The 19,681-nt window shown below is 39.6% G+C and overlaps 1 protein-coding gene across 15 annotated transcripts in view; it reads left to right on the forward strand.

Moving 5' to 3' along the window:
- Positions 1–13,726, forward strand: part of SBNO1 (strawberry notch homolog 1) — a 42,110-nt gene extending 28,384 nt beyond the window's left edge. For 14 of the 15 annotated variants that reach the window (XM_027820856.3, XM_027820852.3, XM_027820853.3 and 11 more), the window contains 13 exons: positions 797–928; positions 3,793–3,928; positions 4,689–4,801; positions 4,904–4,975; positions 5,569–5,668; positions 6,439–6,513; positions 6,851–6,997; positions 7,085–7,179; positions 7,415–7,507; positions 8,283–8,420; positions 9,335–9,411; positions 10,317–10,510; positions 12,311–13,726. In XM_027820856.3, coding sequence (XP_027676657.1) covers positions 797–928; positions 3,793–3,928; positions 4,689–4,801; positions 4,904–4,975; positions 5,569–5,668; positions 6,439–6,513; positions 6,851–6,997; positions 7,085–7,179; positions 7,415–7,507; positions 8,283–8,420; positions 9,335–9,411; positions 10,317–10,510; positions 12,311–12,453 — 1,515 coding nt within the window. In that variant the 3' untranslated portion in view covers positions 12,454–13,726. Of the gene's footprint in view, positions 1–796; positions 929–3,792; positions 3,929–4,688; positions 4,802–4,903; positions 4,976–5,568; positions 5,669–6,438; positions 6,514–6,850; positions 6,998–7,084; positions 7,180–7,414; positions 7,508–8,282; positions 8,421–9,334; positions 9,412–10,316; positions 10,511–12,310 lie in introns of those variants that run through there. The other variant, XM_037878883.2, reaches the window with a different exon arrangement.
- Positions 13,727–19,681: the final 5,955 nt, after the last annotated feature.

Here is a 19,681-nt window from a genome sequence, read left to right on the forward strand (position 1 = left end):
ACTTTCAGTGAACTTCTTTGGCGTTCTAGTTCCTTTCTTTCCCTTCACAGCTTTCCATACTTCCATTTACTAAATACTATGGCTTGTCTACGTGAACGATTAGATCACGGCAAGCTAGTGTGTGAATCTACCTTGCACTACTAGCTAGTCGCAGTCTAGCTGTCCACGGACAACGCACATCAGCAGGGTGTTTTGTTAACATGTTTTGAGCTAGTTCTGTTTCAAAGGGGACTAATCCAGATCAAAGTACTCTGTTAACATGCTTAGTTCTGCCATGAGTGCAATTGGACTGGACTAGATGACCTCTCGAGGTCCCTTCCAGTCTTATGATTCTGGGATCCTATGCGTGAGGAGGGTGCACCCAGTTAGATCATGGCAGGCTATTGCAGGGTAAATTCACACTGCACTTGTTGCTGCTGAATTGGTTTTGTCGGCAAGGTCTTAGACTTATGAGTTCCATGACTTGACTACAGTAACAGTGAAATTCTCTAGCTACTAATGATGCCTTCATTATCAGACAATAAAAAACACTAAGATTGGTGGTCCTCCATCCCTTCCACATAACCTCTGCTTTATTGGATTGCCTTTTTGATTCCCAAGGTTATTCCAAAATAGGAGTATTGTGCGCTGCTCAGTATTGCATCAATCAGGCAGCTTCCGGTATAAAATGTATCTTGGTCTTTGGATACTTGCAATGAATTGTTTGCTGTCTTCTAAGGATAGTGTGTGAATAAATTCACGTTCCATCATTTCAGCACCTCTGCGATAAGGTTAAAAATATTCCTTTGTTTTAAAGATGACAGGCCGCAAAGGGAGAGTTGTAAGCAATGATGATGGCAGTATATCTTATGAGTCAAGGTCTGAACTTGATGTGCCTGTTGAAATTCTAAATATCACAGAAAAGCAGAGATTCATGGATGGAGACAAGGTAAACTACTTCTATGTAACTTCAAGGAATTGTTTTATGTTGGAGAAATTATAGCAGGTCTATCCACAAGCAGTAGGCACTAGACTATTAAAATGTGCAGTTCCAACCACAGTCTTAGCAGCACAGTATAGTAAAAATTAACTGATCTACAAAATCATATACCCATTTTGCTCTTAAAGCTCTGTCAAATACATGACTTTTATGGAATGTCCTGAAGGTCAACAGGCTTTTTCAGCTGGGAAAGGGAATTTAACCATTAGTTTTAATAAGTCCTTTCTATTTAAAAGGAGAGACTCAAATTCAAGTGGACACTTCTAAAAACTCAGTCTTCTGATACAGCACTCATTTAAAGAAAATAAATAAATCCAAGGCTTTTGCTCCCCGGCTGTTTATAAATACCTCATCTGGAATACTAGGCAGTACTTGACACCTCCATTTCAAAAATGATTTTGCAGTGATAGAGGTATATAGGGAAAATTCATGAGTGACTTGTCATGGAAAAACTCACGAAGAAAGGCTAAAAAGATTTTGAAAAAATTGGGAATATATCCCTTAGAAAGGAGACTGATAAGAGACATAATAAAAGTGTAAAATAATGGTATAGAGGAAAGAGAAAGGGCTTCTGTCCTCCTTGTCTCACAATAAAACAACCAGCAGACATTCAATTAAATGTGTCTAATTCAAAACTGATAAGAAAATACTTCTTTACACACTATGTAATTTAGCTGGAATTCATTCCCACAGGATGTTGTTGAAACCAAACACTTAGCAACATTCAAATAGGGATTGGATATTTTTATGGATAACAAGGATATCTAGAATTGTTATAGTATATATAAATACTAAGATATTTTGGAAAGGATATAAAAACAATTATCCTATATCTACCAACAGTGATGTTTCTTGTACCTTCCTCTGAAGTATCTGGTACTGCCCACTGTCAGACTGGGTGGACCACGCATCTGACTCAGTATAGCAATTCCTTTGTTCCATACTTCTTGAAGAGTCTGAGAGCATCACCATGAGGCATGCTTCGGCCTGTCCCTCTTCCCTTTTCTCTCTGTTCACCCATCTGCCTGTTCTGTTGTCAGTTTTTCAGTTTTTCTGGTAGTACTGGTAAAACCCTCTTGTAGAGCCTGTGGAGGCTTGAGTGATATAGCTGACCCTCAGCTAAACAGGGAAACAGCTACAGGACTAGCTGCACCTCTGACCCCTTGCTGAGTTCATTGAGTGCACCCACTCATGTTTCAGGCCTTATGACGTCACCTCTCCTGCGATGGAATCATGCAAGTCTCTGGGTCTTAGACTGGGTTCTGCACTGCAATACACTATGGCTCAACCGTACTTGCTCCAGCAGATCCGGCTGGGTTCATGTACCTGCAGTTCTTGCCTCGGAGAGCTTCTGATCAGTGCATTACAGTGACTCAAAACAAATCAAAGTATTTAACAGTAGGAACAACACAAGAGAAAAGAGGCTTTAAAGCTAAAGTTCCAAATGTCTGTCTGTCTTACCTAAAGGCTTACCAGCTTCCTGGAAGCTTAGGAAGGCCTAGCTTCTTCAGACCCACAGGTTGGTGTCTGTCCTGTCATGAATAGCTGCCAACTACTGTTTCCACTCTAGATTGAGCAACTTTAACTGTTGTTAGGCCTTTTGCAGTGTTGTAGTCGTATTGGTCCCAGGATATGAGAAAGACAAGGTAGTTAAGGCAGTATATTTTATTGGACCAACTTCTGTTGATGGGAATGTACAAGCTTTCAAAGAACACCCCCCAGACCTGAAGTACTCTGTGTAGTTTGTACTTCCATCAACCGACGTAGGTCCAATAAAATATTTTCTTACCTGCCTTGTCTCTCTGATAGACCTTTTGGTTCCCGGCCTTTGCAAAACAAGCTGTTACTTGGCTGGAGCCAAGGAGGTAAGATCTTCCCATTTAATAGCTCAGGCATTGTCTTTTTATTCCCCTCAAAGTGTTTGACTGGAGGTGTCTAATATGGAGCCACTGTCTTGCCTTCCTGCTTGTTTTTCCAACAGCCTGCTGGTAAACTAAATCAATATATTCATACAGTAAATGTTCTAATTAATGGTCTCCTACAATATTCATAAGTTAGAGCTGCTCCATATTGCCTATACCCACAGTCCTGTGAGATGCACACAGACCAACTTGAGAATTCCATGTTGTCCATCTGAAAGTTTTACACTGACGACTGTTAAAAGTAACTCCTCAGACTACAGAGCTTATTTTTTTAGCTTGGTTATCTTATTCTCTCTCTAAATCGCTTGAGTGAGTTGTAACTTAACTTTGCTGTTGCAGTTCTGTTACAAGTTGCATGTAAATATTTAAATCTTTTATCCTATTTTATAAATACTTCAGTATTTTCACCTGAGGATCAAATGCCAAAATGGTTTTATACTTGGCTATCAAGGTACCCTTATCCAGTGCAGCAGCCTTATAATTTATATTGCTCGTGGTCAGCTGCCACCTTGTAGGAAAAGAGCTTTAGTTGCTATAGGAGTCTTTCTCCCTTTCTTTCTTGAGGGGCTGGCCTACATCACAGGAGCCTCTCCTCTGACATGGCAGGACTGGATGCCGATCTCTGCTGTTCTCCAATGGCAAGAGGGAGTTGCTGGGACAGTAAAGTGATAACCCCCTTTCCTCTCTCAAGGGCTCTGTGCCTCTGTAGCATTTGTTTAGCCTAAATGCAAGAAGATTAAAGCTCATCCCCACCCACACCCAAGTACCAAAGCTAGTGGTGTAGCTCCAGTCACATAGCAATTGATAATTCCAAAATCAGCTGTTTTTTCACAAATCTGGAAACTAAGGTTTGGTCTCAAATTCACTGCTAATTTTTCTTCTATGTAAAAGAACATTGCCATCATCTCAGAAGCTGCCAGCTCAGGTATTTCATTACAAGCCGACCGTAGAGCTAAAAATCAGAGGCGGAGAGTGCACATGACTTTGGAGTTACCATGGAGTGCAGATAGAGCAATACAGCAATTTGGTGAGTTAACGGCTGTATTTTAATTCATCAAGTTCAGAAATAATCTACTGCACTAGGCATGTCCATGGTTAGTTTAGGTATACTATGGAGTATTCTGTTCATTAGGTGCTGTGAGTTATGTCTCATTAATTCTGGTGAATAAAAATGGTGGTGTATCCAGAGATTTGTAAATGTTAGAATTAGTTGTTTTGCGTGTTCTGTGCATCTTCATGAAGTAATCAGAAACTTGGAGTGTTGCATTTGGTAATGTTCATCTGCACATAGTTTTACAGTAGAATTTACAGCAGAATCAACAACTTTCTGATTGTTGTCTTGCTAGTGGAGCAGCAGGATTGCTAGGTTTAGTTATATTTAAGCTCCACCCCTCTGCCCATCCCATAGTAAGGCCAACTGTCTGTGCCCCTCAGTAGAAATTTTGCCTGTAGGCTTAGTGTAAAAAGTCTAAGCAAAACTGGTATTATAACTTGTTTCATAGTATGTGCATCCACAAACATTCCCCCTTTGTGCATAGCAGTTTTCTCTTTACAAGATTTATCTACAACTGGTATATAAATAGGATGGGTGTTCTGAATTTTTTTAGTTCCTATCACATTGACTCTTTGCTTAAGAATGTATTAAGTCTGTGTGTGGCAAAAATATCAGTGTCTCCCAATTGCTTGTTTATGATTCTGGAGACTTCTTTCTACTTTCCCATCAAATGTTCTGTGGAGATCCTGGTTGGTTTTTTTAACTCTTTTTTTTTTCACTTTTAAATACACAGGAAGAACTCACAGATCAAACCAAGTTACTGCACCAGAGTATGTGTTCCTAATTTCCGAATTGGCAGGAGAGCAAAGATTTGCATCTATAGTTGCCAAAAGATTAGAGAGCTTGGTAAGACTGTTATGTATAACTCAGTTAAAGCACTGTACATAGTTTATTTTTCAGTACAGAGACCTCTAGTATGTTTTAATTACAAAGGTATTGTCTTGACAGGGAGCTCTCACTCACGGTGACAGAAGAGCAACAGAAACTCGAGACCTTAGCAGGTTCAACTTTGACAACAAGGTGACATCTCCTTCGTTTGTTTTTGTTTTGGTTTGTTTTTTTTTTAAATAAAAACAGATTGCAACAATACTTATACTAGGCAAAATGAAAAGGTGCCTGTGGAGGAATTCCCTCTCATTCTTCCTTTTTGAACTGTTGTATTTTGCTTCTTTCTCTGCCCACTGTTTGGGGAGGGAATGTTGTACTCTGCTTATAAAGTGCCATGTAAAATTACAGGATATATAGATGACTTAATCTACCAGGTAAAGTTCCATGTTTTAACCCTAAGCAGTTGGCTGTCGCTCAACAGATTGATTGAAAGTCCTGAACCTGGAGAAATGACCATGTTAAGGAGAAATTAACAGACTGGGCTATTACCATACAATGCATTTTGTTAAACTGAAAAATTCATTAGCATTTTCCCATTTTCTTCCATGCTCTAATTTAGTTGTTTGTAATTTGGATTGTGAATGGAAAAACTATATTCAGGCAAGGATTAAAAATTAGTTCTTTAACCCATGGTGTATACCAGCATGCATACTAGAATTCTGAGGTTTAACCCCATATGCAAAATTTTTACAGTACTGTAACTTACTTTTTTTTTCTTAACACAGTATGGCAGAAATGCTTTGGAGATAGTTATGAAATCCATTGTGAATTTAGATTCCCCAATGGTGTCCCCACCTGCTGACTATCCTGGAGAATTCTTTAAAGGTAATTGTAATTCACTGTTTTCTAACCCCTAGTTTTTGGTCATCCTTTCTCAAAAACACTTACTTCTATTTTTCTAAATGGTAGTGAGTTAGGTTTAAATGTAAAGAACTATTCTTGATATCAGGTGGCTTAATTCTGTTCATATTACCAGTACAATTCTTCTAATTGTTTAAATTAACTTGTGAATTTTATGTACTAGTTCTTAGCCCAAACGTGAGATCTATTCCCCCATGATAAATACAGCTGAATATAATTCCCATAAAAATGTTTAAGGGAACATATATGGTTGTTATATGCATAGGAAAATTTGGAGTTAAATTCTCTTTAAATTCTGTTTTCCTATGGGTACCAATTTCAGGGAATGCTACAGTCTTGTCTAGTTATGGCTGTTTAACCACAGTACTACCAGCAACTGTTTAAAAACCTTGCCTGGTTGTCACCCTTTTTTTTTTTTTAAGAAGCTTATTTTGCTCTTCTGCTGATCAAAAATGTAGTAATATTGGTATTCCTTCCTACCCATGTTTCGACTCAACCAGAAGCTAAGGCTTTGTATCGTGACTTCCTAGCATATGGATCAGTCACAAATTATATATATGGGGTGTGCAAAGATTTGGAATTGGATTTTTGGGGCAGGAGTGGGGATTATCTGCTGCTCCAGAGGTAACACAAATATTGTTTTCCTAGCTATTTTCGTTTTCTTGGCAATTATATGGTTATTCAGAGGGCAGGACAAAGGTGGCTTCAATCCTTGTAACTTTTTCTTTCCCTAGATGTTCGGCAAGGATTAATAGGTGTGGGCCTAATAAATGTAGAAGACCGATCAGGAATTCTGACTCTTGATAAAGGTATTGTTTTTGGTGTATCTGTCAGTGTTGATAGCTGATGTATAATTTTATTGTCAAATCAGAAATCACTTTTGTGATTATAAAACCACAGACCTGGCAGTGAGATTTGGAGGCAAATGTGGCACCTGAAACTTTTCTCTTATTTATGTCTAGATTTGAAGTTAATCTCTTTAAGAAATGTATGCTTTATTTCAAAAACACATTTTGCTTTGATCTTTTGAAAAGTTTGATTTTAGTTAATTTTTAAAACATTTGAATTCTAGTTTAGGACTTCACTTGTACCAGAATTCTCTCTCCTAAACTGTGCACTTTATACATTATTTGTGATTCTTTTTAGATTACAACAATATAGGAAAATTCCTGAATAGAATTCTGGGTATGGAGGTTCATCAGCAGAATGCTTTATTCCAGTATTTCTCTGATACGTTAAATGCAGTTATACAAAATGCTAAAAAGAATGGAAGATATGACATGGGTATTTTAGGTAAGTAAATCAAATTTCTTAATGTTTTTTCTGCTCCTTAATCTGCTTCTCATACATAAATTGTGTTTGTTCTTGGGTTTCTTTAAGATCTGGGGTCTGGGGATGAGAAGGTCAGAAAGGCAGATACTAAGAAGTTTTTAACTCCAGGATACTCTACCTCTGGACATGTAGAATTATACACAGTAAGTTAATTCCATGTTTCTTCAAACTGCCATAACTTTAGTTGCCCTTGAAAATCCTTCATTTGAAACTTCAGTTCTTAAATTGAGACTTGTAAACCTGTTACTGAAAGAATGAAGTTCCTTGTCATCCTGTAAAGAGCACTGTTAACTGTTTTGACTTAATTGTTTGTATGTAATCTCAGCAGTTGTTCCAAAATGTGGTGTTTAAACATCCTTGTTTTAATGTCTCTTCTAGATCAGTGTAGAAAGAGGAATGTCTTGGGAAGAAGCAACTAAGATTTGGGCTGAGCAAACTGGACCAGATGATGGATTTTATTTATCTTCGCAAGTGAGAATCTGTTAAAATGTGTTGTTTTTTTCCATATTTCTCAGATGCATTTTTTAATAGAACAGAACAGTTTTATGGCTGCGCCAATAAACTCCACTAACTTAATTTCTTTCACATTAAATGTGTAAAGTGAATATATTCAAAACTTTAAAAATTGAATTTATTTTCAATCCAGTACAATCTCTTATTTTTTATTTAGTTTAGCAAAATGCTTTCAAATTTTTATAGATAAGCAAATTCATTTTAAAAATGATTTTGTGGTTTATGTAACTTTGTTTAATCATAAAGCACTGACAAAACACTACTTTTTAAGACATTTAGGACAGGTATCAAATGTAACCATACACTTAGTTTTAAGTGGTATTCATCTTAAAATCTGTGTGCTCATGCTACGTGCAAGGAAAACCGTGTATAATCTCAGACACTAGGGTGTGGATTATGGTAATCATGACACACCTCTTGGAAGCCAGTGCCACTATCTTTCACCTCATGCCAAACTACCATTAAGACATGTCGTTACTGGACCATAATTATAGCACATCCTGTTATGTCATATTGGTTAATTCTGTACTCTTTCTAGTTGTGGACCAATATGTATATAGAAAAAATTGTAATACATGTGGCTAGTTAAAATATACTTGGAGAAATGATTCATTATAATTAGAATCTGGATAGCCATTCAACACATCATCTACTTCTGTCCACATTTATTGTATGCATAATTATTTAGGAAAGACTCTGTCCATGTTTCAACTTATAAAATCATTTTTTTCAGATAAGAAATAATAAGAAAACTGCCATCTTGGTAAAGGAAGTGAATCCCAAAAAGAAGCTTTTCTTAGTATACAGACCTAACACTGGGAAACAACTCAAATTGGAAACGTTTGCAGACCTGAAAAAGAAATATAAGAAGGTAACCTTTTAAATCAGCATTACTTAAAAAGCAGTTTCTTTGTGGTAAAAGACAATGCAGGATTTTTTCAAAACCCATGTCTGTCCATACACAGTGTGGTGGCAAGTTGTAGAAACACTTAACTAATGCTGTTTATGCAGTAAACTTCGTCCAGTACAAGCCTATAGTTATCTTTATCCAAAGAGATCTCTAGGGCTTTGCAAGCCTGCCTAAACAGTGTTTTGTATCTGCAAAAACTTACCAGAATATCAATCGTACCATTAGGACTTTCCATAATCTAGGAGCAGCTTTCCAAACGTCAACTAGGGAGAAGGTTCAGCTGCAGTTAAACTTACAGAAGATGCTTTATCCCAAACATGTTTGAACACTAGGTACAATATACTCTAACCATACATGATTCTGAACTTTCGGCTGTTTCCCTGCTACGGTTTCTAAAATACTGAAATTAATCTTTTCGTTTGTCCCTCAAGATCATATCACAGCAACACAATTGCTTTAGTAGCCAATGTTTTCATAGGCAAGTTGACTGTGAACTGTTAAGAATTTACATGATGCTTGTAAGAATAAGTGAACGAAGAGCACTCAAGTGTGACGATGTCTTTGAGTTTATCGCTTTATAAACGAGGTTCTTGGATCTACAGACATCTCAATCAGTGAGATTCTACTATACCTAAACCTTTATTTACATCCTTAGCAGGATTTCTGCTTGTAGCATGGATTTACCAAAATGCTTACAGAGCAATATAACTTGGATTGTTCATATTGGTACTTAAAAAACCAAACAAAAAACAAAACCAAAGTTGTATCAGTGTTATCTGTTGCCCCATTGCTACAAGCAAAATACTGTGTGCGCTGTTCTGTAGTTTTCAGAGGCCACGTTTATATTTTAATACAACTTTTAAATGGCTTTTCAGGTACCTTCTGAAGATGCTCTACCACATTGGCTAGAGCAGTACAATTCATCGGCAGATACCTGTACCCATGCTTATTGGTTAGTATTTATATGTATATAAACAGGTTTTCTACCAAGGTGTTTGACTAAATCTGTTACTTTATCACTTGGACCAGGAGTCTACAGTTTAATTTATCAACTTTTCATCCACATCTTCATAAAAATTCCAAGAGCCAATATTGGTCACTTCATGTAATTTCTGAAGGAGTCTCAAAGTCAACAGTCCAAGTGGTAATCTGCAACTTCTTACCTTACAAGAGAGAGATGAAAATATGAACTTGTTTTCAGACTTCATTTTTTAGTTCAGAGTGGGCATAATGAAGAACTTTTGTAATAACCCAGAGGGACTAAAAGTATCTCATACTTTGGTAAACATATTGATCTGTTGAGATGTATTGGATATAACTAACTTGAAAAAATGTAAACTCAGTAACTTTAGCTAGATTCAGAGTTTAGATGGTTGAACTAAAGAACATTAGTTTTAATGCTGATTCTCCTAGCAGTATGCTGTTAAACCCTCAACATCATGCCTTGACTTCTCAGTGCTAACCACTGATGAAGAATGTCTATGTATTAATACCCAAACATCTGAATTTGTTTTTAGAGCACTTACCCTCTTGCTGTTTCTAATGGACATTATTGGTCAGAGCCTCAGCTGGTGTAAGTTAGTGTAGCTGTGTTGACTTTAATGCAGCTATGTCAGTTTATGCCTGCTGAGGATCTAGCCCAAGATGTACTAATAGTCTTTCACAACTTTAAAAGCCATTTTGTGGAGTAGCTTTATCCATGTCCCCATCTCACTATCCATCTTGACCATCTTAACTTTCTCCTCCTTTAGTGTTTACTTACACAAGTAAAGATTTTTCATTTAAAAAAAAAGTTCATTTGAATTGTAAAATACCCTCCCTTGTTCTTTAATGTGTTAAACTCTTTTCCTCCTCCAGGAGAGGCAATTGTAAGAAAGCAAGCCTCGGATTAGTTTGTGAAGTGGGCCTCCGCTGTCGAACTTACTTCGTCTTGTGTGGTTCAGTACTAAGTGTCTGGACAAAAGTGGAAGGAGTTCTAGCCTCTGTGAGTGGTACAAATGTGAAAATGCAAATAGTTCGGCTAAGAGCAGAAGATGGACAGAGGATTGTAGGTAAGTAAGTTTGTCCATTATTTTAACTTGTTTCTGCTGGACCACATAGCAGTCAGTTAAACTTGGGGTGTATAGACTGAAGTAATATTCTGAGTTTGTGTAGGAGGTATACACGTACACACAGAGAATAGGCCTTTGTGCCTTACTATAAGTAAATATTTTGACTTCTGTATTATGAGTTGTTTGCATGAGGTTAAGGGGGAGGAACTATTCCAAACCAGCCTTCTGCTGAAAACTTCTGCTGGCTAGAGCTGAAGAGCCCCGAAAAAAAAAAAAAAAAAGGAATGGGGGTGAGTCACTTCAGGCTAAACAGCAGGCTCATTGCTGTAAAAGTAATGCACCCCTACACTACTGGACAAAGTGTTGCACTTTCCCCCTCCTGTTTATCACTTGATACATATTTCCCAACAAAGGCAAGATCCACTTATGCCACAATACACCTGTGGTTCTCTTGGCCACCCAGTAGGGTTAGACTCCATCTTTTCCAGCCAGCTATCTTTAAAACCAGAGCCACTCAACTTTTCAGCCTTGAAGAGGAGTTGCAAACCCTTAATTCAACCATTAAAATACTCACTCCTGCAGTGTTTGTGGGCTGTTGAAGCCATGGCTGAAAAGTATGAGTGGAGTGGCTCAAGAGTGGAGACCATAGGCTTTAGCACAGGGATGGGCAAACTTTTTGGACTGAGGGCCATATCTGGGTGTGGAAATAGTATGGCAGGCCATGAACACTCATGAAATTGGGAGTTGGATCGTGGGAGGAGGTGAGGGCTCCAGCTCGGGGATGCGGGCTCTGGGGTAGGTAGAAATGAGGAGTTCAGGGTGCTGGAAGGGGCTCTGGGCTGAGGCAGGGGGTTGGAGTGCAGGAGGGGGTGAGAGCTCCAGCTGGAGGTGTGGGCTCTGGGGTGGGGCCAGGGATGAGGGATTCAGAGGGCAGGAGGGGGATCAGGGCTGGGGCAGGGGGTTGGTGCGTGTGGCATGGGAGGAGGTGAGGGGTGCAGTCCCCAGGTGGTGCTTACCTCAAGCTGCTCTCAGTAGCAGCAGCATGTCCTCCTCTCTGGCTCCTATGCAGAGGTGCGGTCAGGTGGCTGTGTGTGCTGCCCCATCCGCAGGCACTGCCCCTGCAGCTCCCCTTGGCCGCAGTTCATGGCCAGTGGGAGCTGTGGGCACGGCGCTTGGGACAGGGGCCCCCTGTATGCCCCTACGTGTAGGAGCTGGAGGGGGGACATTCTGCTGCTTCCAGGAGCCGCATGGAGCCATGGCATGCGCGGGGCAAGGCCTGCTCCTCAGTGGGAGCTTCAGGGCCAGATTAAAAGGTCTGATGGGCCAGATGCGGGCCATAGTTTGCCCACCCCTGCCTTACAGCTTAACTCCACTGAGTTTAGTGACATTTAAAAGGGGTGTAAACTGGATTTTTTTCTCTTCATCCCTGAACGTCTGTGGTTTTGTGACCTCTTCTATCCAACCAGGAGAGTGAATAAACAGCCAATTGCTGCCTTGTGCATTTAGTTGAAAATACAGCAAGAGTAGTTGAAGCTATACTTCCCTAAAGACAATTTGCATTTTTTCCTGCTAGTCTGTGACTGAAGGATCAGATGACTTTTGAATGTACTACTTTTAGTTGGGAATAGAACCTGTTGTAGCGCTTGATAAGTTCTTAAAGCCTTGACATTGAAAATTAAATCTTTTTATGCAAAAGCTGCTGCTGACATTTAAGGAACTTGGAACCATTGGCCTAAGTTCTTAAGCATAGAAACATTTTATACATTTTAAGAAGTACAACTGACTTGTTGCTAATTACAGGTTTGCTCATTCCTGCAAATTGTGTATCACCCCTTGTAAACCTCCTGTCAACATCAGACCAGTCTCAACAGCTTGCAGTACAACAGCAGCAGATATGGCAGCAGCATCACCCACAGAGCATCACCAACTTCAACAATGCTTAAGAGGACAGACTACAGGTGTTGACTTTGGTGTTTGAGAAAAGGCTGTAAAAGCATATCACTTGCATAAAAATCAGGGACAGATTCCAAAGAAATATAATTTTTTCAGTTCAGTTGTGTGCTCTCAGAAGTACTTTGGGAATAAAGAGATACATAAAGGATGGTAGAACTGAAAGCCAGCAGTTGCTTATGGTGGTGCATCTGTCTATGCTCTTTGTAGAGCTTCCTGTTTGCTTTTACTTTTGGCCTTTTAAGCCACAAACCACAATTTTTGTTTGAAAATGCTTGAAAATTCCCAAACAGGCTTTATTTTTATCTTGTCATACAGTGCTCAGGGTTTAACGCAGTACATCAATGCCATTGCTGTGGGAGATAACCTCGAATGCATGTATTGAGTATATATAGAAAATATATATTGGGTTTTTTCTCTTCAACTTGTAAGTTTATATAAGCATGAAAACTAGAGATTGCACATCATGCATTCATTCAGGTTCCTTCCCAGTTTCTGTTTGACAGTGCATGTCTTTGGAAACAGGCATGAACAGGATAAACACCCCAGTCAAGAATTCCGAGAGAAACAATCTTAGTTGTACAGCATTGGTTATTGCATTTTTATAGTGTTTATACCCAAGTATTGCATTTTTTCTGGTTCTCTCCTGGAGGTTATATATTTGAGTCTGCAACATGTTTTTTGTGATAAGCATCTTAAATTAAAAAGTTACTTCATTTTAATGTATTAATGGTATTCCTAATGTGTAATGCAAAGATGGCTAAAAGCCTTTCCTTTAAAATTAAAATATTTCCTTAATCCGAGGTGACTATGGAAACTAAGTGCAAATTCACTTCCACCTCTCATACAATCTTATATTTTTTACTTCATTAATGTAATTTAATTTGTCATTTGTAAGATGAAACCTTACTTGAGCTGTAAATTAGACAATGGGGAAACTCTTGAGGGTTCCGCTGTATGTGCTGTTTCTGTTACCCAGTAACTTGAATACTGTTTAATATGTTGTAAGACATTGTAGAGTTTATCTGGAGCTGTTTAAAAGAAATTGTAATGTACAAATGTGAATAGTCACTTATCTATAATATGGGTAAGTTTTGTTTTGCCTATAATAGTAGATGTTTATAAGAAAGTGAAGGACAATGTTTGTCATTTCTTGCTTGCACAGGTTGCACTATTGAAAAATTGAGATTGTATAAACCTGTCCAAAAAACTGCAAGATACCAAAATCTTGTAGATGTCAAATAAAACGTTATTGTACTAACAAAACTGGAGTCTTGTTTAGGCAATCACTGTATTCCAAAAAACTAACAAGTCTAGTTTGGCATTCAACAAGACTTGAATGGTCCAGCCTACTTAAGCTAGTCTTCTGTCTTATGGTCCATATCAGTCTTTAAGTTGAACTAGTCAGTATCTGAGACCAGGGATAAACTCTATACTGAACTTCAGTATATATTTTACAAGTAAAGATTGTGCTGTAAGTACAGTAAAGATAAGGGTAAAGGGTTGATCTGAGGGAGACTTAGTGCTGTGATCCATTGTAGTGCCTGCCTCATTTCCTTAAACACTTACTCAGTGGACCAGATTCTGATGTCTCAGTGATGTAAATCTGGGATAACTATGGAACTGAGATCAGAAATAGATCTAATAACCTTATTTTTAACTCCATTAGGTAAATGATCAGTGTGAAGTCCCGTTATTGCACTAGTATTACACATGCAGCACTAATATAGGAAGAACTCATGAATTTGGGGGAATTGTGTGTGTGCAGGAAGTTCCATGTTTTATTCAGCCCGCAATTGAACAAACTGAAATGCATTTTGAAATAAAGACTTGTAACTACAATTGATGTGTCTGAGGCTAATGCTGGCAGCAGCTATACTGTGAGAAAGTATTTCTAACCCAGGTAATAGTGGGTGCAGTTCCATTTCTAACTGTGTGAAATTGCAAGACAGCATTGACCTGACCTCACCCACCCCCGTACTTTGTTCTAGTGGGGGCAAGGAGTTATTTGACTCCTGCAAGGTCATCAGCAGATGCTGGTGAGCCAGGCAGGCTGGACATTGTGGACCATAAAAGTAGCAGGCGTGGTGTGAGTTGCATGCTCATCGTTGCCTTGTTAGTAGGTGCATTCAACATCTTAATAAAGGTGAAATATACTTCATTTCATTATTCTGTGGAGAGGCAGCTTACTCTCAGCCCTAAAATTGTTGTGTTGAGCAAAACATCTTCAATGTGTTCCTGGGCTGGAAACCTGAATGCTCTGTCTGCAATGCAATTGCAGAGCCTGGTCGAGAAACTTCCCCAAAAATGCAATTTTCCATTTTCCAATTGGTTCTCTTTTGTTTCAGGATAGAAATATTTTTAATGGGTTGAAACAATCAAACCAGTAACTATACACACTTTCCTCTGCCGCAAAGCTATTTCCACCCCCATCGTTTGGTTGCAGATGTACAAGAGCTGTTTCCATACTGCTATATCATTGTTTTTGCGATCCAGATACGTTTCTAGCCTTATGCCAGTGATTTCCTGATGCAGCTTGCTAATGAATCTAGACCCCAGCTCCAGAGGGAGTATCCCAGTAGGCTGTTATAAACTTCTGCTTTAACAAAGGTCTTTTCTTCAATCTCTTGCTCCCTATGTAAACAACTCTGGTAGTCTTGATTTTTATGTGCATGCGCCCTGGGACATCATGGCATGTTTGTCCCCTGGGTAGCCTTAGTGCTATTCACTTTGCATATAAGAAGTATTAACACTTCTTTTTGCAGTGATTAATTTGTATTGTTTTTGCCATTCGATGCTGGAAGTGTTAACTCCGAATGCTAGACGCTCATGGGAGGAGTGGCCTATGAGTGTAGGTATAAGTAGAATGGCTTGGGAAATAGATCAGTCATCAAGACAGGAGGAGGGAAGACCTAATGCAACTGCAAAGGTAGGGTGGCTATCCCCTCACAGCACCTCTAGTAAATTCAGGCGTCAGGCAGTGGAGGGGGCAGTAAGAGACTCAGATCCCATAATGTAAGCTAAAAGGGAGGCAAGACCCTACTTATCACTTGATCCCTATTTTTGTCTCTTATGGATCATTGTTCCACTTAGACAAATAGTAACAAAATACGTGTGTAAAGCTGGATAGAGATGTCATTTATAAGATTAATTGTTCAGTCTAGTTTGTTTCACCCATCATTCCAATAATGCACAGGTCCCAGAGGCATGCTATATAAAATGACTCTGTAGGAGCACGCAATGTAGAAGTGTTTGAACTGCCTTGGCCTGGAGTTAGAGAAGGGATCAGATAGTTTTACATGTCTGAGTCAAAATCCACTGACCTTATTTGCTTATTTCAGTTATGTGTCTACTACTATGCTCAAATACACTACACATACATCTCTAACTCTTGCTGAAACTGTCTTGTCTGGTAAGTCTCTAAACTTTTGCAGTCAGCTTATGATTCTCTAGCACAGGGGTCTCAAAGTCCCGGCCCACGAGCCATCTGCGGCCCCTGAACCTCCCCGCTGCGGCCCACGGAAACTGTTTAAAAATTTTTTCATCCGGCCCTCGTGGCTGCTGGCTGGCTGCAGGAGAAGATGCAGCTATGCTGTTGGCTGGCTGCTGCAGGTACCGCCCCCTGCAGCTCCTATTGGCTAGGGAAGAGGGACAGAGATACCATCACTAGTTGCTGGGCAGAATCAGCTATGGAGGCAGCGTCACTAGTCATTGGGCAGAGTCAGCTGGGGCAGCATGAGGCCAAGGGAGCGAGGGAAAAGGGTGGGACATGGGCTGGGAGGTGGCGTGACTAGTGAGGCTCCAATGACAGCATGAGGGGGCATCCTGCCTCCATCCTCCCACCCCAACCACTGACTCCGTGGCCAATGGGAGCTCCAGGGGACGGCGCCTGCACAGAGGCGATGTGCCTGGTGCCTGCAGATAAGATGAGGTGAAGATAAGAAGAAAGGAGAGTAGTTCTTTCTAGCTGTTGGCACTGCAGGTTGGTGTAATGAAATGGGGCCCTTTATTTACTGTCCCATATAACGTTGGTTGGTTGTGTAGGAGAGGTAAGGTGACTAGATAGCAAGGGTGAGAAATCGGGATGGGAGTAGGGGTAATTGGCACCTATATAAGACAAAGCCCCAAATATCAGGACTGTCCCTATAAAATCAGGAAATCTGGTCACTCTAAGGAGAGGGCCATCTCGGCAGGAGCACCAGGAGGCACTGACCCTGATGGGAGGATAATCCCAGTCACACAGGGAGGGTTTGAACCACCCACTGCCCCATGACTTGAGGGTAGTAGCCATGCGCCTCACCCCCTGCATCTGACCAGTGGACAGACCACGACTGTGCCTCCTCCTCCAGCCGCCCTTGTGCCCAAGGAGGCCGAGGCCCAGCCCAGCAAGGTCCTGCTATCAGCGGAGCATGGAGTGTGGGAAAGTGGACTGAACACACCTCTCTGACACCCACCTTGCTGCACTCCTGGAGGTTCTGCTGCTCAGCCACTGAGGCCAAACATCAACAAACTGACAGAACTGCGGCGTTGCCAGGTGTCTGGCAAACACTAAAAACTCTCTGGCGGGTGAAGAATTGGATAATGTTATATGACAGTTTTATGATTTCTAAGAGATTCAAAATAAAAAATACAATAGAAACGTTTTCTTTTCTGAACACCATCTTCAGTGACATTATTGGCCCGCTGGGAGGATTTGAGGACTGGCCCTGGCCCTGAGGTAAATTGAGTTTGAGACCCCTGCTCTAGCAGCAACATACCCAACTCTACATAAGATGGAGTTGAAGTCCTCCAAAGATGCCAGTTGTTTAGTCAATGTCTTGAACTGTTTTATATAAATGAAGAAAATTCTGCAACCTGTAAACATTTTAGGAAATGAGTTGTTCTGGAATTTTGCTTTTACTATTGGGATAAATCTTGCTTAAATCCCATAGTATGTTATGTACATATATAGATAGAACGTGTATATAGAGATCTTAAAGACAACTGAGTTCATGAATGTAAATATCTCCTGTAAAGCTACTCGAGTGATCTTGTTCTTAGTCTTTTTCCCTTTCAGAGGTCCCAAGAGTTTTATTCCCATTTTCTTTACTTGCGACACACGGCATTTGTGTGTACACTAAAATATATACAAAATGTTCCATAGGTATCTGCATACACTAGATAATTCTATTTCGCAGTCGTGTTTTCACAACTATCAATTGTCTTGTCTTCTATAATTTTTTCAAAGTGTATTATGTATTTTGAATTCCATATTTTTAGTGTGCAATGCATTGTCTTGAAAGAAACGGACTCCTGATGTTGTCCTTTGATTAGTACCACTCGGTTTTTATTGCCTGTATCAGAGGGAAGCAATAGTTTGAATTTTGATTCAGCTTATGCTCATACCTTTTGATATCAGTCTCTTTAGCCTTTTCAGTGCATACTTGATGCTCTAGCATACATTGCTAAGTAAATTCATCTTAGAGTAGGGTGGGAAGAGAATATCTCCAACCAGTGCATTGTGAACTCCTACAAGTGGGACATGATTGCAAGCACAAGATCTACAGCTACAGTTGGTGACCTAAACAACAGCATTGTCCTCAGTCCTAAAGCACAAAGTTATGGTGATCAATACTTACCATGGATCTAGCTCTTCAAAGTGCTCTACAAAGGTGGGTAAGTTGAAGGGAGAAGATGCTGCTGCAATTGTGTCCTCCTAGAGAGGAGCTTAAGCTTTATTTTAATGCATTGATTCATGAAAAGGAAGTGCAGACTGCGAATGAATCAGAAATTAAGTGCCTGCAGAGCAAGTGGCAAATGCAAATGATCCACATTTAAATCTAGGTCAGAACTCATGGGGAAACCATTAAACTTTCGTCACAGGGAGACCACCTGTATACCTGTGGAAGTTACTTAAATTCTGGTGTAATTTTTAAAACCCCATTATTACGGGTGGTGGGGGAAGTTTTGTTTCATAGGTAATTCCAAGGCAGTGTGGGATTGGAAAAGAAATGAATAAAATTAAAGTAATTTTTTTAGTTTGTGCCTTACTCAGCTGTTAAACTAGAGGCCATCCAAACCTAAAGGCACTGCTCCCCATCAGCTCTTATCTTTGAGAAGGATTTATTTAGCACCCTTGTTACTGCACTGTATATTCCACAGACTGGAATATCATCAAAGGAAGAATCTCACTGCACATGAGACAAAATTAATCTCTGTGTTAATTCTATTACTGTTGGAGGCTTCACTAAGAAACTCTGAGCCTTAGGAAATATTTAAACCATTTCTCCAGTGAAGTGCCAGCTACAGTATGAGTCCTCAGAACAACCTCATGCCAGAGACTGAAAAAGCAACTACCCATATGAATGCATCTGGAGGTAAACCAGGTTCATCTCTGGTGCCAAAGAATAGAGTGTAAAAGTAAATCCAGAGTGCAACTGATAGCATAACTTGCTAATTATGAGACCCATTGAAATTGAACAGTACCTGCTTTTCTGTTTTAAAAAAGGAAAGAAATGCCTGAAATGCTCCTGGCTTGCAGCACATGGTTATGACCAGTAGTGACAGATGCTCTTAAAACACACTTTGGTCTTGTAGTAGTATTGTGGTCTTGTGGATTTTTAATGCCAGAGGGTCCATTGTTTTCTAGTTTGACCTGCATAACCCAAAAGTTTAATATTGACTCTGATCTTCAAATCATATGGCAGTCCACAAAATCCCTAAGATAGAGGATGTTTCAGGAGTATAGATAGGTCCTGGGCAAGCCCAAACTGTTACAACCTGTTCAGGAGCTACCATGTCGTCCAGGTCTACTACAGCATCGTTTCATAGTATTCTATAATATACTCTTAAAAATCAGTGGTCATTTTCAAAGAGAAAAAGACCCTTTCCTGGGGTGAAGATAAAAGAGAAATAGTGGTAGCTGCACTTACAGCCAGATTGTCATTCCTGACCAAATCTAGAACCATGGGGTTTTTTTAAGTTTAATTGATATGGGGGTTAAGACTCATTTAAATCCTCATATCAGTTTGCTTTAAATTGTATTTTCTAATAACTAAATCCCCTTCTGATCTGAGGTTCTGAATGTCAAGTTTCAGTTTTAACTTTAAGCAAACTTTAATGGGCTGAGTTACCTGTCTGGGACCAGTCTCTTGCTATATTTGACGTTTGCACTGGAAAGGATAAAGAGTTTTTACTACTAATGTTTTGTTTGTAAAAACAATCTCCACAAACCCAGTTGGA

Source organism: Chelonia mydas, chromosome 15 (assembly GCF_015237465.2).
Source record: "Chelonia mydas isolate rCheMyd1 chromosome 15, rCheMyd1.pri.v2, whole genome shotgun sequence".
Taxonomy (NCBI): Eukaryota; Metazoa; Chordata; order Testudines; family Cheloniidae; genus Chelonia; species Chelonia mydas.